General features: G+C 41.8%; 1 protein-coding gene across 2 annotated transcripts in view; it reads right to left on the reverse strand.

Moving 5' to 3' along the window:
• Positions 1-25,575, reverse strand: part of PCSK2 (proprotein convertase subtilisin/kexin type 2) — a 208,468-nt gene that overhangs the window by 164,337 nt on the left and 18,556 nt on the right. The window contains exon 2 of one of the 2 annotated variants that reach the window (XM_068523828.1): positions 24,019-24,123. The exons of the other annotated variant lie outside the window; for it this stretch is intronic. Coding sequence (XP_068379929.1) covers positions 24,019-24,123 — 105 coding nt within the window. The remainder of the gene's footprint in view (positions 1-24,018; positions 24,124-25,575) is intronic. 2 annotated transcript variants of the gene reach the window in all.

Raw genomic sequence — 25,575 nt, forward strand, 5'->3', positions numbered from 1 at the left:
TTTCCTTAGCGTGACAAGACAGCTATTAGTTCTTCACCACAAGAAACTGAAGCCTTAAGCACCTGTCAAAATTGCTTACCCTTGAAATCATAGAGCGATCATACTCTGGCTTGATAGAGAAATAGAAATCAGGCCTGATCTAGCATCTAGATACCTAATGTGAGGAAATCAGCCTCAGCATCCCTCCTTTTGGTCCAGCAGGGATTGTGCTCATTGAATTGGCCAGTTTCTTCTGGAGATTCCAAGGCCGTTTCTGTGTGTAACCATCATGATGGGAGTAGGGTAGCAAAATGAAATCCAAATAAGATCTCAGCTTATCATGCAAATACTAGACATTACTCCGCACTTCTTTGAAGCCTCCTTAAGGATTCACTCGGCCTAAGCTCCCCTATCTGTGAATACCTTTTTTCATTATAGGTCTTTCTTCAGAGTTGAGTCTTCAATTATTCTCTAGTCTCTTTATCTATGTCTCTATCTATGTATCTATGTATCTATCTATCTATCCACTCATCCATCCATTTATCTATTGTAGCACCTTTTCCTTTCCTGTTTGACTGCAGCATCTTGAGGGAAGGGGTCATCTTCCCGTCCAGGTGCTCAGTGGGGAAGGACCCACAGAAGATGCTATTGGCAAGTGGTTGACCAGTTAACTGGGAATGATGGGGTCTAAGCCGCCACACTTAGGTCTGACTCCCTACAGGGGTTCCCAGTTCTAACCATCCTTCACACAAGACCATGAGCAGTGAAGAAAAATTTTCCCTAAGAACAGGGAGAAACAAGTAACCTGAGATCTGAATAATCTTCAAATCATGGTAGCTTATCTACAAGACTCACAAACTCATTTTCTCCAGCCTGTGTGATAAATAGCAAAAAAGACAAAAGGTCTTACTTCATTAAAAAGAAAAGCCTGGCATAACACTTTTTTCACAGCATGTATGCCCTTTCCAAGGAAATATTTCCATTAATGAGTCTCCTTTGCTCGTCTGTTCGTTATTAGACACTTCTTAGGAAAAAAACAACTTTCCTTTAATTAATGTGGCGTTCTTTAGGCCTCCTTTGGAGATTTTCTTTTTATCCTGAGCTACATAAAAAAGATGAGGACGAGGTATTATATTGGCATGAGCTTATCTGCATTTGATACAACAATGGGGCGCTTCCCTCTTTCTTTCCCTGAGTAAGCTTGCCATGGCTTACAGATTATATTTGGGTCAAAAGCAAGCACAGCCAAGGAAAGACATGGATGTTCCATATTTAAAGTTACACAGGAATCAGCACAAATAGCACACTGAGAGCCACCCCCCCTTAAATTCCTTAAATATTACAGGGTGATAGATGATACAGAGATAGACAGATATTTTTAAAACCCTTAACTGCATTGGAAAATAAGAAAGGGTTCCCTTGGTAGCATATGCTACCAATTTCAGAAAGAAATTTCTGAAAGATGAATCCAGAGTAATAGAGAATTATAGGGCAGGAGAGTGCTGTTATGGGTTGTGCGCATGGTACTGGGAAGCTCAAAGTTTGAGAATGGATATAAGGATAGGGCGGTATCCAAGGGCAAGAGTCAAGTGGCTTATTGGGCATCAGAGTAACAATAGCCAAGTAGGATCCCAGAGAATTCCCCACAATTCCCAGAGAAAGCCTCCGTCCACAGGCAGGAACAGTGTGCCTGGGAGTCAGGTGAGAGAGGCAGGGCAACATCCAAGGTTCAGAGACATTCTCATTCCTATAGGAAAAGGTACTTAAATATCCTGCTTGGCTAACAGATACAGCATGCATTGGGATTCACAGCAACCAACAGGGAGCAACCAATATAAAGATGGCTATCCAAGATAAGAAGCCATTCCACCCATGTTAAGTGGGCAGATTAATTAGAATAAAGAGAAACATTGCATAGGGCCACTTACATGCCCGGACCAACCACCCTGGCTGGTAGAATAACTGGGTGGGAGGTCTTTGAGACATTCTCAGCATCACCATGGGAACCCAGGTATAGCAAAAGCTGGAACTAGTTGTATAAAGCACCCAAGTCTGGGATCCTGACCTTACTAAGGTTTTCCCCCAAGGGGACAGAAGCACCTGACTTCAAAGTTCATTGGCTTTTCTTCTGACCTCCACTCTTCATCAGGGTCAGGGGAAGTGTCCAGATAAGAAGGGAGTTCCAGGGGGGCTGAAACTAGGTGAGGGCCCATTGTAGGTATGGGAGACATCTGATTCCACTGCGCAGTTAGAAGGATAAAGAGGTTGCCTCCAAAGTCTGTGCAGCAGATGGGTAGTCAACATGAGTGGTAAATCAACTGAGAGGGAGGATCACATGGCCAGTTTGACCCAAATAGAGAGGCTTGATGGTGAACTTCACCAGGGCCACTTCACATTCAGCTAAAATGGTTTCAAAAAGGACATAAAGGAAGTCTTCAGGGAAAAGAGGGAGAAGGCAAAGATGGCAGAATATCAGATTCGGCTCCATGCTGTATTTACATCACTTGCTAGGCCTGCTGAGCAAGTAAAAGTGCAGTGTGTAGAGTGGAATAATCCAGTGAGGTTACTGAAAAGCAAATCAGAACAATTGATTTTTGCAGGAGACGTAGGGTCCCCAAACTGTTGACTTGGGAGTTTATCATTTGCTACGCTTTACTTGCAAATATACCTATTTGGACACTAGAAAGTCTCACGGGACGTGCAGAATGGCAATTAATTATTTAGGTTACTTTTGACCTTAAACACCTGGCACTAGGTATACCTCATTACCACTTCTTGAAGGGAGGAGTAAATGGAGAATCTTCTATTTGTCTTAGATAGATCTGATAGGTGCTGGACTATTTTCCTAACCAAAGAATTCTGGAGCAAAGCCACCTACTTATTATATATGTCCCACAACACTTAGGCGTAGGTCCTCTGTGACTTTCATAACTCATTACTCTGTTCCATTGCATGCGATGCCAGGGTGTACTGGATGCGGCATCCGGTCTGATGGTCAGCATTAATAGGTGACCACTGATGCTGGGGACATTAGAGATCAAGTGTCTCAACAGCTGGGAGGTGAGTCCATCGCACAGTGGGATAAAATTAAATGCAGACAAGGCGTAATTAGTTAGGCCACCAGTGAACTTCCTCTGGGTGACTCTGAGGACGAGAGGAAGGCTCTGCCACACTTTCTGAAACTCAAAGGGCTCAGGTCCAAATTCTGTGGGATGAAGCCTAACCCTCAGTCCAGGGTCAAAACACAACTTTGACCCATCAATTCCATTTCTGGTGGCTACCCGAAAGAAGCAATTGCACACGTGCTCAATTGCTCAGTCGCACATGTGTTCACTACATGTAACATGTAACAAGTTTGAAACAAATTAAAAAAAGAAGGAAACCCTGTCATATGCTACAGTGTGGGTGAATCTTGAGGACATTATTCTAAGTGAAATAAGCCAGTTACAGAAGGACAAATGCTGCATGAGTCCACTCATATGAAGTATCTAAGGTAGCCAAACTCATAGAAGCAGAAAGTAGAACAGTGGTTGTCAGGGGCTTGGGGAGGGGGAAAGGGAGAGTTCCTGTTCAATGAGTATAGAGTTTAAGTCACACAAGACGAGAAAGTTATAGAGATCTGCTTTCAGTTAACAACACTGTACTGCACGCTTAAACATTTGATAATAGGGTAGACTTCATGTTATGGGTTATTTACTGCAGACAAAAAAATGTCATTGATTTAACTGAACTGGGAAGCTGGAACCTAAGTGTACACTGAGGGAGAAGCTAATAAGATGCAGCTGACTCAGACCATGCCATCCCAGAAACACTCAAAAATCAGAGGCACCAGCCACATCAAAGGCAAGGAGAGGTGTTAAAAATCTGTGTGGAGAACAATTAGGGTTTCTATTTTGGAAAATGAACCAGAAAGTTTCCGTATTGGAAATAACAAACACATAAAGAGCTGGGAATAGGTGTTATATTAAAAGTGGGGACTAACTGAAATGGTCTCACCACTGCACCATGATATTCCCTTCTCATGATTAGATCCCAGAATGCAAGCAGCCAGACTTCGCTCTTCAGGCTGGATGTGGGTGTATTCCTCTTTGGAAAACTGACATGATCAAGAGATAGGACCTACAGTTATTTGGGGGTACTCCCCCCAAAAGGCTGTGTCTCCATTCAGGCACACAGAGGTTCAAATCAATTTTTTAAAATGAATGGACAGATAAGGATAACCAGGCATTTGAGAAAATACTCTAAAATAAAAGTTTAAGCAAATAAATACTAACTAAAACCATAGAATAGTGAACTCAGAGGAAAGAGAAAATGCAGGGAGTAGAACAAAAGTTTAAAAGAACTAGGAGTTCTATGTGGCAGAAACCTACATGGAAGGGTGCATTACAAGCATTTTCTGAAACTTTAAAAATTAAAAACCCAATATATAGGAATATTTTAAAGAAAGTCATTCTCAGTTGGGTTAATCCATTCTATATAGTGAAAATACTAGACTTGTGACACATGTATAGCAAGAAGTATATAACAGTGTATTCTTTTAAATCTTTTTACATTAACCTATGCATTAAGTGCCATAGAGGTTATTAATAAATACTTTGGTGGAAAACAAAAATAAATAAAACTAAAAGAACTAGGAGGAAAACTCTGCAGAGAATAGAAGTTGCATCAATGAAACGAGAGCATGATGCTATACAAAAGGAACAAGAAAGAGTTCTTGCTGCTAGAAAAATCTGTATATATACACCGACAACATATATATGGATATATGGACACACATAAATCTTCTCAAAAAGTAGAACAAAAAGACAAAGAATATGGAAATAAAACAAGGAAAAATAATAAAACTATAAGATTTAGCCTATAATTTGCCCAACAACAAACTGATAGGTCTCCAGAAAAGAGAGAGCAGAGAAAGAAGTTATTGAAATAATATCAAAATAATAAAAATAATAATAGTACAAAATATCAATAATAATCATCTCACAGCATCCCACTCCATCCCATGTCCATCCCTTAGTCATCTGGTTATCAAATTGACTGTCAAGGTGTCTTGGTGCTTGTGTTCAAGTAACTTTTGTTTTATTGAATAATGGCCCCAAATCACAAGAGTAGCGGCAATTCGAATACGCCAAAGAGAAGACATACAGTGCTTTCTTTAAGTAAAAAGGTGAAAGTTTTGTACTTAATAAGGAAAGAAAAAAAATCATATGCTGATGTTGCTAAGATCTACAGTAAGGATGAATCTTCTATCTGTGAAACTGTGAAGAAGAAAAAAGAAATTTGTGCTACTTTTGCCGTGGCACCTCCAACTGTAAAGGTTATGGCCATGGTGAGTGGTAAGTGCTTCGTTAAGACAGAAAAGGCATTAAATTTGTACAATAAGATCTTCTGAGTGAGATAGAAAAGAGAGACCATGTTCACATAACTTTTATTAAAGTCTATTGTTATAATTGTTCCATTTTATTCTTAGCTATTGTTAGTTTCTTACTGTGCCTAATTAATAAATTAAACTTTATCATAGGTATGTATGTGTAGGAAAAAACACAGTATATATAGGATTCAGTACCATCTGTGGTTTCAGGCATCCACTAAGGGTCTTGGGGCATATTCCCCAGGTATAATAGGGGACTACTGTATTCAAAAGCTGGAAGAAATATAAATGTGTGTGTGTGTGTGTGTGTTGTATTTGAAGAAGTAAAATTCTCACCCTCCATAGAAGAAAGCCAATAGACTATATCTGAGATGAAATAGCACATTTCAGCATACACATATTATTTTAAAATGTGGACTTAACACAAGGAACAGCTAAAGCATTGACGGATAATGCCTCTGAGGGACTGGGACTTGGTAGAGGAGGGGTAAAAGATCGCCATCATTAATGTTAAGCCTTGCATTTAATTTTTAAAACTGTATTATTTTGGCAAAATTACAGTGAAAATAAAATCACCTACTCAACTAAATGTGATGTGTTCATGACATAGGTGTAAAATTGTTAAAGGACTGCAGTGAATAAACGTGCTAAAACAGGTAATTTTCAGAAATCCGTATCAGTCACTTTGTAATTATACACTGCAGAGTAAAATATCGCTGGTCACGGCTATCATCTCCTGATCACTTACCTTAGCATCATCTCATGATATGTTCACCCCAACCCTCGAGATAGGTGCTATTAATACTGACCACACTTCACAGATGAGACTATGAGAAGCTAAATAACTTATGTAAATTTATGCAGTTGGAGAATGAAGTGGTGGACATGCGATTAAAACCTGAATCTACCAAAGCTCCTAAACTTGACCACAAGTCTACACTCCAGACAGACTAGGAGGTTACAGGAATTCAGAGAGCGGCGAGAGCTCTGGATTCACCCTCTTTTTCCAGACCGAGCAAGCCAGCAGACGGCAAGTTTCCTTATACTTCAAAGAAAATTTAAATCCAATGTAATTTGCTATTTGGTAAGGCACAGGTTTGCATTTTAAAAAATAATTTTGAGGTTCTTTTAAACTCACTTCCTACATGTTTTTCATTAGGTTATTTTTAGATTTTTCAGCATGAATCTTTTTTTTTTTAAATTATTTATTTATTTATTTATTTATTTATGGCTGTGTTGGGTCTTCGTTTCTGTGCGAGGGCTTTCTCTAGTTGCGGCGAGTGGGGGCCGCTCTTCATCGCGGTGTGCGGGCCTCTCACTGTCGCGGCCTCTCTTGCTGCGGAGCACAGGCTCCAGACGCGCAGGCTCAGTAGTTGTGGCTCACGGGCCCAGTTGCTCCGCGGCATGTGGGATCTTCCCAGACCAGGTCTCGAACCCGTGTCCCCTGCATTAGCAGGCAGCTTCTCAACCACTGCGCCACCAGGGAAGCCCTCAGCATGAATCTTAAAATGCTGCCCTGAATCTCTGTGAACAATAAAAACACCTCACATTTTTCAGAAAACTTGCGTCTCTCATCTTCTTTGATCGCCACAGTAACACCACGAAATGAGCAGGGTCGATGTCATTCATCATGTCACAGATGGGGCGCTGAGGACCATGAAGCCAAGTGGTTTTGTGTAACCCACACAGACAATGAATGACAGGCCTGTGATTAGAACTCACAACTCCTGATTCTGCCTCCACCACTCTTCCCACCACCGCGCAGCTCTTCACGTGGCTCCTCACGGGGCACCCACTGGTCTCTCTGCCCTGAAAGGGCCATTTTGCTTTTGTCTCACGCCAAAGTTCGTGCTTTGGAGAAACCCACCTCTATTAGATCTTTTGCAAATTCATTAATTTCTTAAACTTGAACAAACCTAAACAAGGAATGGACTCTTATATAAGGAAAACCATTTTTCCTTGGCTTCCCCATCTTGGCAGGTTATTTAAAATAGACACAAAATAAAATTTGGTGTAGCAACTCCTAATGCTTATACCTCCCGTATACCTATGAAACTAACACAAGTTTACAAGTAAAATATAGACAGCATAATATCCAAAGAAATATCATGGACAAAAAGACCCTGTGGATATGCTACAGACCACTGAGGGGCAGTGTCCCAGGGATCAGCCTGTCTGTCCATTGTAATAGGCTCCACGCCTGACTCAGTCCTCCACGATTCATCCCCAGCTGAATGGTGGGGAAATTATCTATTGCTGTACAATCAGCTACTCCAAAAGTGAGTGCCTTGTATCAGCTCTTTTATCTGGCTCAAGATTTTGTGGGTCAGAAGTTCAGAGGAGACACAGCTGGGTGGTTTGTCTCCAGATAGTAGCAGACGGAGTGGCTGCCGAGGCTGAAGGGACCACTTCCAGGATGATTCTTCATTCCCACGTCTGTATCTGCACACACTTTAGCATCCCTCTCTCCTCGTGGCATACCAGCCTTTCCATCTGGCTTGGCCTTCTAATAGCAGGGTGTTCTCAGGGTAGTCACACTTCCTCCATGGCAGTTGGGTTCCAAGAGGCCAGAGTAGAAGCTACCAGGTCAGGTAAGGGCCATATCAAGAACTGGCATAGCATCACTCCTACCACATTCTACTGCACAAAAAGTCACAAGCCTGCTCAGATTCACGGGATGGAGAAATAGACTCTAGCTATTGATAGAGAAGGGCCAGGTCACATTGCAGAAGAGCACACGTGATGAGAGATGTTGTTCTAGACATCTTAGCAAAATGCAAGGTCCTCAGTTTGGCACAAATGCCCCATCCGTTCTCACTAGCCAGAGACTGCATGGTAGTAATTGCTGCCGATATAATTATAAACGTGAGTGCCAAGCTTATAGGAACGTCTCAGTCCCAAGGAGTCACCCATAAAGTTAGAACATGCTTTTATTCATATTTTTATTATGGTCCTGAATAAAAAATACACCGTACGGGGGACTTCTACTGTTCCCCACATCTAGTTTTTCTCTCCTTCCTGAGCACATAGGAGCGCTCCACTTCTCGGCTTCTTCACGCTGACTCAGGCGTGGTGTCTCTTTCTGGCCCACGGGTGATGAGGAGAAGTGATATGTGTCCTTTTCAAGATGAAGCATTTCATCATGCTTCCTCTTCCCCTTTCTCTTCCGGTGCCCTGGGAGCCATGTTAGGGTGGTGGCACCTCAAGATGCTGGAACCTTCAATAGCATCAGTTACTGAAAGACTATGTTAATCAGGGGCCCCATGGACGCGTGCTGGTCATGCAGCACGAGTGCATGGTAAACATTTGTATGTCAAACCATTGGGACGTGGGGGCAACATAATCTAGCTTGTCTTAACTAATATTTGTATTATTCACAACCTGCTGGTAGAAAATGCAAGGACCCCAACATAACGCAGTTTGAGGAACACTGATTTAATTCACACTACAATTTTTCATGGAGTAGAGGCGGGCAAGGAGAATAGTGGAGAATTAAGTGGGAGAAAATGCAAAAGAAGTAGATGACACCATCCCCTTTTCTGCTCTGGCAAAAGTTATCATATATTTGTGAAACAACTATGTACTTTCAAAGATGAAGTCACCCTTATAGTTTTGAAATCTTAGGCATTTATTTGTAGACGTTTGCACTTTCATTGTGATTCCATGATAGAGATGAAAAATTAAGGCAATTTATTTCAGACATTTGGACTTTCATTGTTATTTAATGATACAGATGGTAAAAGAGAGGCAATTAGTGAAGGTTAAGTGACTTGCCCATGTCACATGAATAAGTGGTAGAGGAATTTTTTGGAGTGCTCTGATAGAAGTCAAATGATAGGTTATATTTTAGCCATGGAGAATATGATCCTTAGCTGAATTAGTCTATTTCTGAGATGTCTTCACTTACTCATTAAAAAGGAATCACTGTATTAAGTTTTAGAAAAATCTGATTTGGTCCACACATGAGTGCCACCTGGTACTCTCATGATTAGCGCTGATGATTACTCATTGATTTTGGTTTTTTGATTAAAAATTTTCATGATTAAACAACCATTTGCAGATGTGTGGACAAATTATCAAGTGAATTCAAATTACCTCTAAAGACGAGATTGAAAACTGATTGGTCTGGTGATTTTGGTCATGTGAATAGCTGAATTAGACTGCTCCATGGGAAACAAACTGATTGCTCAGAGAGCAGTGTACACAAACAAATCAACTAGATTCAGAGTGATGCAGTTAAGCTATATAAACCCAGCCTTCAAATAGCCTCCCTGGTGAGACACTGTTTTTCATTTAACCTGAATGCTGTTTTGGGGGCTTTGGGTACTTTATAATTTCCTTTCAATATGAGGTCAGTGTGAGATACTCCTTAGGGTCTATAGTAATAGATTTATATCATCCTGGACAAAGGGTTTTGAGCTTTGTCATTTTTTTCTGTTCTATTCAACCTTTTTATTAAGAACTGGTTGAGGATATTGATGTTGATCAAAATCAGAGATGACAGGGAGGAGACTGAATCAGGAGCCAACAAAACCTTGACAGGTCATAAAGAACTCTGATAAGATGAAACATTCAAAAATTAAACCTAAGTCCTTGCTTTAGGACCAATATCCCAATCTTCCAAGGACAGATTGATTTGCAGCATATTTGAGCAGAAACTAGAAGTTCTGGCTAGTTGTAGGGTCAGTATTCGTCAATATAAGATCCGTGACCTCTAAAGAAGGATAAAGTGATCCTATGGTATGTTCATAGAAGAACAGCTTTCAAAATATGGGAAATAAGATTCCAGTGCTACTCTGACATCATCAGAATGTAGCTGGATTGTCTGTTTAGTTCTCAGACAATGTTCAGAGAGGTGTGATGAGGAAGGCCAGGAAATAAGACCAAATTCAATGAAAACATCTGAAAGAACCAGGAATGTTTACTCTGAAGAAGGTCCAGGGCCATGGTAACTATCTTCAAATGTTTGGAGCTTTCTCGCATGGAGGAGGAAATGATTTGGCCCCAGAGAGCAGAGCCTGGATTGTGTCCCAGTGCTTTGGGGTTGCCTTAAGGAAGAACTTTTATGCGGACCACCTTTGCAAACTGTGAGGTCGGGGGCTTGTCATAGAGGTGACTTGCCCGATGCCAAGTCATCTTGTTTTGGGAGGTTGAAGAGGACAGATCACAAAATGGAGTCCCATGGACAAATCTGTTCTGCTGACAGATTTTCTTCAGTTTTTTCACGTGTCACGAATTTTTTATTTAGTCACTAATACTTTTAAGAAGCACAAAGATTTTGCACAAAGGTTGGCATTTTCTGATTTTCTTGAAAAACTGGGATATCTGGCAACCATGGACCTCCATTTTTGTGAGGTGACAATCATCTGAGGAAGAGGTTCTGCTTCCTCCTTTTGATAGGGTTGTAACTCTGGTTTTCCACAGTCCCCCCCACTCCCTATTGTATTCCCACCTAGAGGCAGAAGAAAATGTGATCATTTGTCCTCTTGCTTGAGTTACTGCTTTGCTTACACCCAACCCACCTCAACTGGTAACTTATTTGCCCAGCCTCTCTAGGCATTCTGTTTGTGATCCTGATCTGACACACTGATTGACTGGATTGGAGAATAGAACTTAATTAGAAATCACTGGTTTTCAAACTTAATTTTTTTAGTTGAAATACCTCTGCTCCATCACACCCAGCTTGCCAAATGAAATCTTACACCAAATCCCAATTCATAAAACAGGATAGAGAACCTATTATCTTTGAGGTGGATGAAAAACCTCCACCTCATCATCTAGCATTTCCCTTGAGGCAAGAAGTGGAATTTTAGGGCTCTGATGAACTAGTTTGAACAACACACAACATGAAATTTTCTTGTAAAAGATGAGGATACTAACATAAATGGTAGTTCTTCCAAACACTTTAGAGTATTGGTTTAAAGAAAATCCCCATTTCTCAGATGAAAGTAAAGACATGCAAAGGAAGGATCACAAACTAGTGGGAAATCTGGGTTTTAGTTCTGGCTTTCACATCAACCAGTTGGAGGAACTTCAGAGTTGCCCCTGGAATCTCAGATATCAACACCTGAAGGGACATGTCAGAGGCTAACTAGTCTACGCTCTTTACTGTATTGACAAGGAAACTGAAGACTGGGGGATAAAACGGTTTGTCAAGGAAATGTGGCTAGTTGGTATCAGAGCTAGTGTTACAACCCAAAAGCAACCTCAAGCGGCACGCCCTCCTTCACGCTCCTTTTCTCCCTCGTAGGCAATTATTTGAGTCTGTTTCCACACAATAGATTTGAACCACTTTGGTTTTCTTCTGCTCTCTGGGAGGGCTTTCTCCTGTCATTTCTCTGAGGTGTCCTTACAAACTGACATCCATTAAGCAATTCTTTACGTGGGGTGGGCTGCTCTTCCTTTTCAAGGGGAATGGAAAATAGAAAATTGTTTTGTCTTACCTGTTTTCTCTCAGGCAGTTAGTTCTTTATTGCTAAATGGGACATACTTGCCATAGAGAAGATGGAAAACACAATATTTTTGGTACAGATAATGGGAAACCAATTAGATAAACTCCAGCAATTGGATTGTTATTCAGACCTGAATCTCTTTGTCTCGCGGCTTTTTACTCTTTTCCAGACCTGGCTTCAGTCATTTCCTCTCCTCAACCCAAAAGGGTTTGAAACTACCTGAAATGGTAAGAATTCAATTCCTCTCATTTTCTAAATTCCCTTGACTTAGATTTAAGAGCACGAAGCTTGTTTATGGATGAAGATGTGATCACAAACATGTCAATGGACATCATAAAAGGAAAATGGCTAAACCAATTTAAAAATAGCCGAAGAGGGTTTTAGAGTGTTTCTTAAAAACTTTCTGAGGCTTATCCAACTCCAAACATAACTTTGTCTCATGAAACATGATCTTAGCCAGATAGACATACTTATTTTAACCATTTGTTCATGTCATCGTTAAGGAACACCGATAGCCTCCTTCAGCTAAGCGTTGAATACAATTCACTTTGGAGCAGTGGTTTAAGGAGTGAGGAATTACTTTCTAGATAGATATTGAATCTTAATAGGGAATTATTTTAAGAGCTCTATCTTTCTGAAATCCATGAAAATGTGATCAAGGTTGAATCAACACAGCTTGGATTTTTGTATTTCTTAATTGCAGATTAAGGTTCTTACCTTCGGGTCTACAGTCAAACTTGATCTGTCTCACAGCTTTTATAGTTCCTTAAAATTAAAAAGAAATGCCCAACACAGATTTTCCTCTTGCCACGTCAAACAGAGGCTGTTTCCCGGTAACTTCACCCAGCAGCTCACAGAACTGGGTCTTGGCTCTGAGATATTGCCTAGTTGGGCTTGAGGTTTTAGAAGCTTGGTTCTTATCCATTCTGAGTCAAATGTGACACCATCCAGCCCAGATACAGCAGTGTCTGGTTGAGATAAAATTCATGCCACCATTTTTATTTCATAATCTCATGTTTGCACCATGAAGTTCAATACTCTTTCAGAAAAAATAGATCAGAGATGGAAAAACTGAAGAAGCATATTCCATTGATATCTCTAAGTGGTTCGTAAGAAATAATTATAGGGACGGCCAAGATACTCTGGTAAAATGTGAACGAGCTAGGGCACATTGACTAGATTAGTCTTTGCTTGACCCCTGATCCTCTTCCTCTATTATTTGTCCCTTCTCTGTCTCCTCCGCTGGTCCCCAGTCATCTCCCAGGCTTCTACATTCTAGAATGCCCTAGGGTTCCATCCCACACAGCTTGTCTTCTCTAGTTACACTCATTTCTTAGATAATCTCAACTAGTCTCATGGCACTGAATGCTATCGATGTGTGGGCAACTCCCACTTTATGTCTCCAGCTCCAAACTCTATCCTAAATTTTAAAATCCCTTCGCTTATTTTACTTCTTGACTTGGATGCTCAATGCAACCCTCAAACGTTAACATGCTGAAAACTACTCTCTTGATTCCCTACCCATTCCCAGTCAAGCTGCTTCTCCCCGAATCTGTCCATCTACATAAATGCTACCTCCACGTGCTAATAACTCAGGCCAATAGCTCTAGAGTTACTTTTGCCTTCTCTGTTTCTCTCCCATTCCTTATCTAATCTGTCAACAAAAGAATCAGCAAATTTGAAGTCTCTACTTTCACAAAATATTCCTAAATATTGTTTCTCACCACCTCGACCAGCTTCTACCCTGGTCTAAGCCATCATCCTTTCTCCATCATCCTTTCAGAAAAGTTGTCATCACCTTGCACTGCTCTCCCTGATTTCCAGCGTGCGCCCCCATGCCCACCCCATCATCTATAATTCACCCCAAAGTAGAGAAATCCCATCTCATTCGGTCAGTCCAAAGTCCTTACCCTGACCTGTAATGTCTTCTCTGGTCTCGCTTCCTTGCTGACCTCATTTCTTCCCCTGTTCTTCCGGGCTCCCATCTTCCCAGCCTTCCTGGCGTTCTCGCTGTTCACAGAACACATCAAGTGCGCCTTGGACACGAGGCCTTTACCTTTGCTGGTTCCTCTGCTGGGGATGCCCTTTCTCCACAACCATATGGAAACCTTCCTTACCTCCTTCAGGTCTATATTTAAATGTCACCTTACCAGAGTAGCCAACCCTGGATGCTTTTCATAAAATAACACCCCTCCCCTACCACTCCCTCTTCCTCACAATTTTCTCTATTTATCCTCATAACACCTTCACCAGCAGTCACGTAATTGCTTTATTCATCTGGATTTTGTCTCTGTCCTTCATCCCCCTAGTATATAAGCTTCACGGGAGGAATTCTTGGTCTGTTTTGTTCCCTGTTGTGTCCCAGTACTTAGAACAGTGCACAGCATGTAGTTGAGCTTAGTAAATACTTGCTGAATAAATAAATGGTTTGCTAGCAAGCAACTAGATAATGGAGTTATATTGTGAGTTTAATGAGTGTACACAAAATGCTTATTTTTAGGTGATATAATAGAGGCATTTTAGATATTTAAAGGTATTTCCTTTGCATCTTGGGGAAGGCTGGGGAAGGAACGAGGTAAGGCAGGTCAGGAGAAATTTGCCTTAAAAACATTGAAGATTTTGGTAGAAAATCCTAAAAGTGTGCCAGCTCACCATTCGAGGGTCATCATCTTGTGAGTTATGAAGACAATACAGAAGCACTTTCTTCTTTCCCTGTTGCTTTCCTCTGCATTAGAGCTTCTTAGAATTCTCCCAAAGACAGTTAAGACTCCCTGGAGATCCCTGGGCTTGTTGGAAGGGTGTCTTCCAGAGTGTCCTTCCTTCTCTTTTGGTACACGTGGCAGCGTGAGCAGGAGTGATCACTTAAGATACACTCACAACAACTAGAAAAAGCCTGGCTTACTCCTTAGCAGATTTGCCTGTGCCTTTCTGAATCCATAGTAAACACTTCTCCCCTGTTCCCCACAAAGAGTTAATTATATCACTGGCAGCAGTTCTTTGAGGCAGGAAGCCAGGCACATCTGCAGCACCCAGAGGAGATACAGAAAGTCCTCCCTGCTGAATAATAAAACCAGCAGATTAGGGCAGATCAGCTTTTCCCACAGATTAGAGCACCACTGAAGGCATCTCTCCTCTGCTTCCTCCCGCAATACACTTTCCCTGCTCCAGATGCCGTCAAGTCACTCTCAAAATGTGTAACCCATGAAGGTGTACACTTGCTGAGCCAACCTCTTGATGAGGTGTCTAGAAAATGAATTTGGTCACCAGCTGGGATGCCAAGTCAGAAGCCGCTCCACGTGGGTCCTCAGCTTCACCCTTTGGGCTCGAATTGTGGTCAGGGTTGTGTGCCTACAAATTCACGTTTCCCTCTGAGCTAAATGCAATCCCAGGAGCAGGGCAGTGCGGGGGAGCTGGGCTGCCTGAAGAAAGCTGCTGACCCTAGAGGCATGCCAACTCTTCCAGAAAGACCAAGGCTCAGGGCAGAATGTTGGCCCCCATGGTCTCCAGACCCTGGTGTTACTCTCATGATTATGTGATATATCACATGGTAAAAGGGACTTCATAGTTGTAATTAAGGTGACTAATCTGCTAAGACCAAGAGAGGGAGATTATGCTGCGTTATCTAGGTGGGTCCAACAGAGTCACAGGAGCCTTAAGCAGAAGAGGAAGCAGAGAGATGTGAAGCACAAGAATGATTTGACGTGTGTTGTTGGCTTGAGGATGGAGGGAACCACAAGAGATGAAAACACTGAACACCACATTCTTAGAAACATCTTTTATACACGCAACTCCCCACCTCAGAGTCTGTTTCCGGGAAATCTAAGCTAAGATACCATCTTTGTTTACTTTTTTGTAGAGAAATCACACCGCAGGGATAGAGTTCTGAAGTGGGTAAAGTGCAAACTATGCATGGTCAAAATGAACTTTGAAAATTTCTTAGGAAAGTTAGAAATCAATATACTGTGTCTCAATAGATCACAAACGTGTGGAATTTCCTTCCACAAGGAATCTGGTCCTGTCCTATTGTTCACACAGCAGACGAACACGTTGGCTTGTGCTTAGGAAATATTTTGCATCAAAAGAATTATCTTTAAGCGCTGGAGTCTCTCACCCAGAAAGGTGAACTGCTCCCACTTTGAGTCAGGAGGGAAAGAGGCCGACTGCATTCTCAGATGACTCTACTTATTCACGCCACTTCAGGGCATATCCCAGTTGAGCAGAATCGTGAGCAGAAGTGCCCACCTTGCTATTATTTCCCCTCCTTTTTCACTTTTCTATTTATAGCTGAGTTCACTGAATTCACATAAATCACATAAGCCAATGATGTAACTTCATATTTTCCCATTACACTATTTCTGATTTAGAGAATCCAGTTATTATTTAGTGAGAACAAGGTCTTAAAGAATCACAAGTTCGTAAGCAGTATCAATCCTCATTTAGCTTTTAATTATTTATTTATTTATTTATTTACTTATTTATTTATTTATTTATTTATTTTTGGCTGCATTGGGTCTTCGTTGCGGTGTGCAGGCTTCTCATTGTGGTGGCTTCTCTTGTTGCGAAGCACGAGCTCTAGGCGAGAGGGCTTCAGTAGTTGCGGCATGCGGGCTCAGTAGTTGTGGCGCGTGGTCTCTAGAGCGCAGGCTCAGTAGTTGTGGTGCACGGGCTTAGTTGTTCCATGGCATGTGGGATCTTCCCGGACCAGGGCTCAAACCTGTGTCCCCTGCATTGGCAGGCGGATTCTTAACCAATGAGGCACCAGAGAAGTCCCTCATTTAGCTTTTTATTTAAATCAGATCTGCTGTTGCAAGGAGTCGTGAGTTTTATTATTTCTTCCCCATCAGTTATGGTCGTGTGACCCCAGAGAAGTCAGTTACCCTCTCTGGGTCTATTTTGTCTGAATTATATTTTAAAGCTTCAAGGCAAAGCGTTGAATCAATGTCTCCTTTGGAATCTTCCTGCTCTACTATTCTCTTTGTGCAGAGGAGGAGGGAAATTAGTTTATAAAATCTAAGTCAGTGACAGAGCAGCACCATGCAGTGTGAGAACCCCTCACAAACCACAGGATGGTCGGTAAGTCATGAGCCTCCCTAAACTCGCATTTCCTCACCCGTAAACTGGGGATCTGATACCACTTAATTTGCAGGAGATATCTGAGGTTTAATGAGATGATGCCTGCTAAATCCTTAGCACGGGTTGCATGGTAGGATTTGCAGCAAGAGTTCACCTGCCACTGCCGACAGCTTCTTGCATCAAGCATCTCCATCTGCCACTCTGCTTGGGGACTTTCTCCAGCATCCTGAGGCTTGTTCAGCCTGTGCACAGGGTAGTTCGGAAGTGCCAGGGATTTAACATCCCAGGTCAGCTCAAAAATGAGAGACAGAGCCAGTAGATTACTCATCGGGCAACCGCCTTCCTTGTGGGACAGCTCTGAAGGGCCCCCAGTGGGACTGGATCTCAGCTGCCTACAATGCAGACCTGCTAAAAATCTCACCCTCTATTTGCTTTCCTCACTTCCCTCCATCATTTTACTCGTTCTCTTGTGCATCTGAGAATCAACCTCCCAAATAAGTGACCCTCTTCTAAGTCCTTGTCTCAGGGTTTGCTTTTTGCGGGAACCCAAACTAAGACAACAGCATTCAACAGACACGAACTAGTCTTACGATTGTTATCAAATTAAACTGAGAGGAAGCCCCAGAGAGATCCCCTCTGGCCTCTTCTTACTCAGTGGTCTGGTTCCTGCAGAAATGTCATGAACGTAATCTTGCTTTCTTCTCACTTATGTGCAGAGAGGGTCACTAGCTGGCTGGCTGGGCATTGAGACGGATGAGTCCAAATGGCCTCCTAATGGATTGCACTGTACAGGTATTCACTTGCATTTGTAGTTCAGTTTTTGTAAAGCAGCTTTCCTCTTGAACCCTGAGACACACATTCTAAAAGCGTGTGCTTGTTGCTTCTGGATTCTTGAGGAGAGGAAATAAGGTGGAGAGAAGCAAGGAGGGAAAACCAGAGGAAAAAGGGAAGAAATGATGCTAAACTCTGCTATGTACTCCTTATGGAGTGATTTGCCTCTTCAAGGTAGGCAATGTGGTTCCCTTTTTTATGATAGAAAATTGAGCTGTTAACAGAACAGGAAAGGTCCAGTTCACTGAAGGGGGTCACATGACAACTGTTGGGAGGTGGGTTTGGGGCTGAGTCGCACCCAATAATTTTTTTTTAAATGTTTCCTGTGCATCTGTCTCTCCTTCTCTATCTTATTCTGCGCTCTCTGGCATCAACATCACTTTATTTCTGCTCCATATGTCCCCAGTTTATTTCTCTGTCTGCAATAGACATGCCAGATGCACCCATGAACCCTTGTTTTCCCACGGAGGAGTCTCTCTTGGGAATTCCGGCTAATCTGTGCCTCTAAGGCCCCGAGAGTTAAAGGAATTTCATTCCACTTTCAAACCCCACCATTGGCCAACTCTATACTTGCACGGCTTTATTCATGGACCATCGAGCTCTTATGATCGTGCATCATGGACCGTCTTTTCCCTGTGAGAATCCCAATTCCAAATAGGTTGTTCCCTTGTCTGACCAAGAGACCTAAATCCAGGTTGGAAAAGATGGTCACCATTGTTGGGGACCCGAACTGCTGTTTTGGGCTTTCAAACTCATGTGCGACTCAGGCACACGTCAACCTTTTTGTTACCTCTATTTCAAGATGTAATAGCATCTGTTGGTCCAACTCATGGTACAAGGAAAGGAGAAGATGAAGAAAAGGCAGCCATGAATGCCCTCTGGAATAAAAGCTCTACAGAAATTCAAAATACTATTGTATTTGCTATACAATTTATAATAAACTCACCATGTCTGTGTTTCTAAATAAGTAAAATATAATTAAATCTATCGGCTTTCTTTTTTTCCCTAAAGAAGACATTCAGAAGATAAATTAGGGGATTTCTATACATTTCTTAGAGCAGTATCTCAAAACCTCAAACCTAACCATCTTAGAGTTAAGTATGAAGATAAAAAACAACCTATTAAAAAAAAGAAATGTGGAAACCAGAAACAAATTTTTTTAAGGTATAAAAATCAAAACCAACCAAATAAACCAAGCTATTTTTTCTGGGGGGGGTTATAATTTTTTTTTTAAAGGCACTAAAATGATCTAATTTCTATTTTTAGCAGTCCCGCAGGCTGAGACTCTCGTGCGTCACTGTGACGTAAGGAGAGGACACGCCCACTGGAGGAAGGTTTGGTCAAAACCAAAACGAAAAGTGAGGGAAGGCATTTTTCTCCACGACATTTTCTATTTGAAAGTAGGTTTTCCAGAACATAATTGTGTTTTTTCTTCTCTTCTCCAAATTTTAATCGAAGTACAGTCAGCCCTCCGTATCCGCAGATGTGGAACCCGCGGATATGGAGGGCCAACTTCACAATGCCATTTACATAAGGGACTTGAGCATCTGCGATTTTGGTATTCGCGGGGGTCCAGGAACCAATTCTCTGTGGAAACTGAGGGACGACTGTGATCAAACAGTTATTTAATATTAATCCAAGGAAAGACACAATACATACAAGTGGATTGCCCTTATCATTACAAATTACTGTGACTGATGTTAGGTATTTGAAAAGACTGGAAGCTAAGAGCTTAGCGATTATGACAAAATTTCACGTAACTTGTGGAGGAAGAAGGTAAATGAATTTCTTTGCTTGTTTGAACTGCTGAAGTACCCAAAGCAATTACAAGCCATTCCCAGCTTCTGTCAACCACCTGAGTTTCAGCTATGATAATGAATCCATTAAAAAATAATATCAATTATTGTATTATTAAGTCCCATGGACAAAGGAAGCCTGATTCACTCATTATTCAGATTTTTACAAACAGATCACACCAGTCATGTCCAGTTAGTTTGAAAGAGTAGGCAAAATTCTCTTTTGTTCAGATTGTATCGTTCTATGAGATTTTTGAAGACTATCCAGTGAAACTAACTTTTGTGGGTTTTTGGAGTGCCCTGAAAACTCACAAATATGCTCAGAATAGACCTTTAAAGAACAAAAGTGAATCACTGTGGGATCATGTGCTGACACCTATGGTCATAAGACATGTGAATACACTTGGATGAGGAAGAAGCTAGGAAGATACAGTTCCTGTGTACAGAACACAGAGGAAACATGAAACGTCCTTTGAGACCGGGGAACTGAGAAAAGGTTTCAGTGGATGGATAGGAGTTTCTGACTTGAAACGGGTGTAAAAATGATCCCAAGGGATAATTGGATGGTCTAGTAGCATTGCTGAGAAAAGGAAATAAACGTTTGTAATTCTTGAATCAAATATAATTTCTCGCAACAAATGACGTTCAGGTTATTTTTTGTTAAATTATCTGGCTTCCATATAACTGGTGGGTGTTATTGAACCATGTGAGTCTTTATGTTTCTGAACGTATTTCATTTCAATGCTCTCTATGTCAGATAAGCGGATATGATTCAACAGGACTGTGAAACAAATGTCTTAAATAAATCTATTCCCCAGCAGCTTTTCAAGTACTTGTAGAACGTATGGGGTTTGATGTGTAGACTGTGGACCACAGTCAGGTTTGACTTTGAAATTTGTTGACGCTGCTCTTAGCTAAAGTTTCACAAATGTCATAGAGGTTTTGAACATGGATTATTTGTTCTTGACCTTGATGCTGAGAAGGAATTTTTGGTTTTATTATTTCATTTCAGCTTTGGATTTATTTATTACATCTTCAAATTATTTTAGCTATCCACACACTTTCCAAACATGTTGTTCTTGCTTCGGTGGTTGCACTGTGACTTCGAATATGATCAGGAACACAGAGTGACTGTGGAAATTAAAAACGGCTTCCTCATGGGATTTTCAGTGACAAGACTTGAAAATGATGAAATGAATTGGTTTCTTTTACCCACAATTAAGAATGTATTTAAAGGAAGCGTTAGAAAGAAGGCTATACTTCTGTTTCCTAGTGGATGCACATTTTAGAATAGCAATGAAAACATAAGATGAGATGAACAGTATTATTTCATAGATTAAAACTCTGAAAAAAATCATTAACCATCCATCTATTCGTTTGACAGTCACTTTTTGAGCATCTACTGTGTGCTCAGAACTGCACTATACAGAGATACCCAGAAATAAAAAAGACACCGTTTTTGCTTTTTAGCGTCTAAATGATGTTACATGGCATTATGCTAGTCTTTTTAGCAGAAAGAAATGGAAAGGCAAGAGAATACCTTTAAAACAGTCTGCACCAGAATCTTTTTCTTAGCTATTGCCCTGAATATTGATGAACAAATATAAAGATAATTGAAAGCAGCCCTGTATTGGCCTGGACAAAAAGTCCATGTGATCCCTTTCTAGTCGTTTTCTTCTTTTCCTTAAACATAAAAGTTAGTCGTGAAATGAGGGACAAACATCCTTGAAATTTCTGTTCTGAAGCCAAAACAAAACCAAAAGTAAGCTTGGTCCTCTATCTTTTTCTTCTCTATTTGTTGGGTTGATAGGAGATCTTGGTAGTTTCTTTGGCTAAAAAGCTACCTAGGTAGATTGAGCCCTGAGAGTCTATAGAAGCTGAAACCCTCCCGGACTTATGTACATGGCTCCTTGGGTTCTGTATTGTCTTTCACAAGCCAGGGGACAGCTAGTGAGAGAGGCCAGGAAGTAATGCAGAGACAGCGGAAGAAGGAAGCTGGGGCTGCGAGCATGATTAAAGCTGATAAGCCTAGGAGACAACGTGTTTCAGAGGAGGATAAAACAACTTGTTCTTAAGATCTTGATTCATGAAAAGTAACTTGCAATGTCTGTGCAAGAGACAAGAAACCTGTTTGAATGTGCTTGGGTAACCCCACGTTGAGGTATCCTAACTCGACATATCTGCCCTTAGTTTAAGGTCTAGAAACCCACAGGGCTTCCAGAATCCTCATAACACTGCTGTTGTACTGTTCCTCATCAATGGTTTTTGTTTAAGAGTAGTCACCCGATTCCTGTCAGCCGATGCCAAAATTAAACGACCACAAGAACATCCTGCAGGAAAGACTGAGGCCTTAATCTAATGTTTTGGAACAAGGCAGTCATTACTAGCAGGGTTTTTTGTTTTTTGTTTCTTGTTTTTTTTTTTTCTTTTTGCAAAGAATCATGAGGTTTTATGCTTTATTTCTTTTCCTAAAATGATTTTATTATTCACAGCAGCCCTGACATTTAACCTTGATGAGAAGGCAGATAAAAGCTACGGGAGATTTATGACCTTCAGTTTTGCTGCTCTCTTCTCTTGGTCTTTGTGGGCAGGTACACGCATACCCCCACCAGGTAGAGGCAGATGGCTACCGGGACCTTATAATGGGCAATGGGGAATGGATGCTCCTTTCGGTTAAAATAGATACTATTTTGAGGAGAAAGACAAATGATTGGAATCACCAATACATGATTTCCTTCCTTATTATCCATCCCATCTTTTCTTCTCTTTCAGAAACATCACTCCACACTTTAAGAATCAGCATTTCAAAGATCATTTCAAGTAACTGCAAAAATAAGAAAATCTTAACCTAATGGGCCTGAGGAGTCTCTCTGAACCCAACAATGGCTTCTTAGTTTCACTGTTCCTTGGTTCTCTTTCCCTATCCAAGCCTTTTAAGCACCACTTTCCTTCTGCCCCAATTTCTTTTATGTGCTTCTCTGAATGATCTCGGGGCAATGTGTTTAATTGTGGAAGAAAAGAAACCAAAGGAACTTTTAAGAATTATATAAATAAAAGTAAAACATTGGCCATAAAGGGTAAGATCATGGGGCAGGTAGGAAGCATAGGGAAAACCAGTATCACTTGCCCCAGAGTGGTCATTGTCTGCTGGTACCCACTCTGGGTCCACAGGTGAGACAGGCAGCATATCTGTCCAGGGCTTCTCAAGGGCATCCCCAGACACTGAACTGATACAGCCAGGCCAAGGCTGTGATGACAGAAAGGAGAGCTTCTCCCTTAGGTAACGGTGCCAGCTTCTACAACAGACCCTTTACTAATGCTGGGCATGGGCTGACAGCACCAGCAGCTTGGATCTTACTGCAAAAGCAAAGATAAAGGGGCTTCTCAGAGCAGTATTTTCACTCTAGGGAATGCGGGATCCCCTGGGTTGAGGAGATAAAGGAAAATTGCCTGTGGCCCTCAGTTGGTGATCTGCGGGGAAGTCTGTTTCATCTGCGTTCCTAATTAAAGGCCACATTAAACCCAGTCAAATGTTCACATGAAAAGCCCCACAAGAATGATTCCAGATTCCATCAGCTCCAAAGGAGTCTCATGTTAAACCTCTAACTCAAACGTCTGACCCTCTTCACATCCACTGTCGCCCAAGTCCTGGGGAAGAGGGTATGAAGCCTTCAGTGTACAGAGAGCAAACTGCCTGGATTATTAATTTCCCTGTAGGTGAACTGCATATGAGAAATCAGAATCTCCCAGTTGAATGAGTGTGGGGAGGGCGGAGGAGGTGGGGACAGTCAGGATTCAACGACGCCCAAAGTTCTTATTCTGAGAAAACAGGAAGTGGGAACACTGGAAAAGGAGCTGCTTTATGGCCAAGATGATAAGTTTGGTTACAAGAAAGTTGAATTTAGGTTTCTGAGGGGAAAGGGAGTAGGAAGTGAGAGCTGGTGTCCAAGAGCAAGGTAAAGATCGGAGGTAAAAGTGGGAGTCATGAGCATCCAGAAGGCATGGGGCATGCGGTAACTTATCAGAAAGAACAGTGTGGGAAGAGGGGCTGAGCAGGTCTTGTGGCTTCAGTCGTGCTTGGACACGGAGAAGCCCACTGCCTATTGTGAGCTGATCGCTCACTGGCCATATGGGGCACGGCAGTCTCCTCAGAGCATGTGGATTCACCAGTAGAAACCGCCCATAAAATGACTTATTAAACTGCTTGGTGTCTTCCCAGGCATCGCAGGCCAAAGCATGTCCCCGGGCAACCAGCAGTCCTCACACGGTAACGCAGGAGAAAAAGCCAGAAAAGAGGTGGTACTCCTGTTTACTCCCCCACCTCCGGCCGATCAAGGGTTTAATTATTATGGGTAAGACAGGAGCAGAGTCCCTAGGACCACTCTGCAAGGGATCCATTTGGCCTACACATCAAGTGCCTTTACTTCAGAATTCCTGCCTGCTCCCTTGTACACCCCCTGCAATGGGCTCGCTTGCGGCAACAGAGGTTAGAAGGCAGGTTTCCAGGAAAACTCACCCTGGGGTCTCTCTCCAGCTGCTGCTGATGGCGCAGGCTGCGTCTCCTCTTGGCCTTTGCCAGGCCATTGTGATAAAAATGATACAGGCCTTCGGCGAAGGGGAGCTGTGGAGAGTCAAACAGACACAGGCGTGGTTAGCTTCTGGTGGCGCCCTAGAACAGGGACCCCAGAGCTGGGGTGCATGCCGGGGCCCCCTGGGATGGGCATGTATGTGAGAAAACCCCTGCTAATCCCCTATCAGACTTGGCGCTCTGGTTCCCTGTCACCGTTCTCCTCCCCATTTCCCTACCTTTTCTTATGTAATGCCGTTCACCTCCCCTCCCCCCAAACCTTCTATTCTTTCCTCCATTACTTTAGTTTTTATCCATCTTTTAATCTTCTGTTCTCCTCCATGGAGCCTTCCCTTTATATTCATCCCCACACCAAGTTCTCCATTCTCTTCTCTCAGGTATCACAAGAAGAGAAAACCAAAGACCATTACGCATTAAATGGGCCCCATGTGGACCACAGCAAGCCATCTGCACTGTACCCTGTATGAATCTTTGATCCCAAGTCCATGAACATAATAAAATGGTTGTTGTTTATACTAAGAAGTTTTGGGTTGGTTTGTTACTCAGCAATGGATAACAGGAACAAATAGCTAGCTGAAAAAAATGTTTTATTCCTTCATTTTTTAGGACTGTGCAGACCTGAAACTCTACAATAATATTGGCTCTGTCTGTCAGCAGGTGACACCAGCCTGGAGCAGCCCAAATAAGGGCCCTCAAGGGACATTCCTGGCAAAGGAGGAGGGGGCCTGAGGCCAGAAAAGCAGATACTGGATGAACTTCAAGGGCACAGCAAGTTTGGCTAGGGGTCTGGTGTGTAAATGAAAATCTTTTAGAACACTGTAGCATTTGTGATTTTGTTCCTGTTCATTAAAAACCACATTCTTCAGGGAGAATTAAACATAAATATTTCATGTGCATTTTTCCAGGCTCAGTGATTCTTGAATGTTTTCTCTACTTAACCCTGCTGATGTACTCAGGGTAATGGTAAGATTTGATCAAAAAGGTGCAGGGGTAGAGGGAGAAGGAAAGAAAATGTAAGTGTGCTTATCTTTTGCTCTCCAAAGACTTGTGCTTATGACCACTGTCAGGTGGTGTGAACTTGGAGTTTTACTTCCTATTCTGGAGGGCATGAAGAATCTGAGAATTTTTAACACAAGAAAGGAAATTTGGGGCTCTAGAGCACCAGTGAGCTTTGGAGGGACATTGTTCTGGCTCTGTTTTACTGATTTTTTGTAAAAAATTAAATTTGAATAGAGGCAAATGGAAAACTCTTTCTTACAGTGGAATTCCAATTAACAAAAGTAGAAGTAATGAACAGAAATCGAATATCACCGTTTGGAAACACCATAAATAACTGTGGCTGGCAAGTGTCACCAAAGGATGCTAAAATTAGTGAGGGAAATATAATGATAAACAAAGAGAAATAATACTTTACAGTGGAGAAACCTGGCAGAGACGTCCTCAACCAAGTGATGTAAGTTAACCTCACTACAGATGAAACATATC

Source organism: Eschrichtius robustus, chromosome 16, assembly GCF_028021215.1.
Source record: "Eschrichtius robustus isolate mEscRob2 chromosome 16, mEscRob2.pri, whole genome shotgun sequence".
Taxonomy (NCBI): domain Eukaryota; kingdom Metazoa; phylum Chordata; class Mammalia; order Artiodactyla; family Eschrichtiidae; genus Eschrichtius; species Eschrichtius robustus.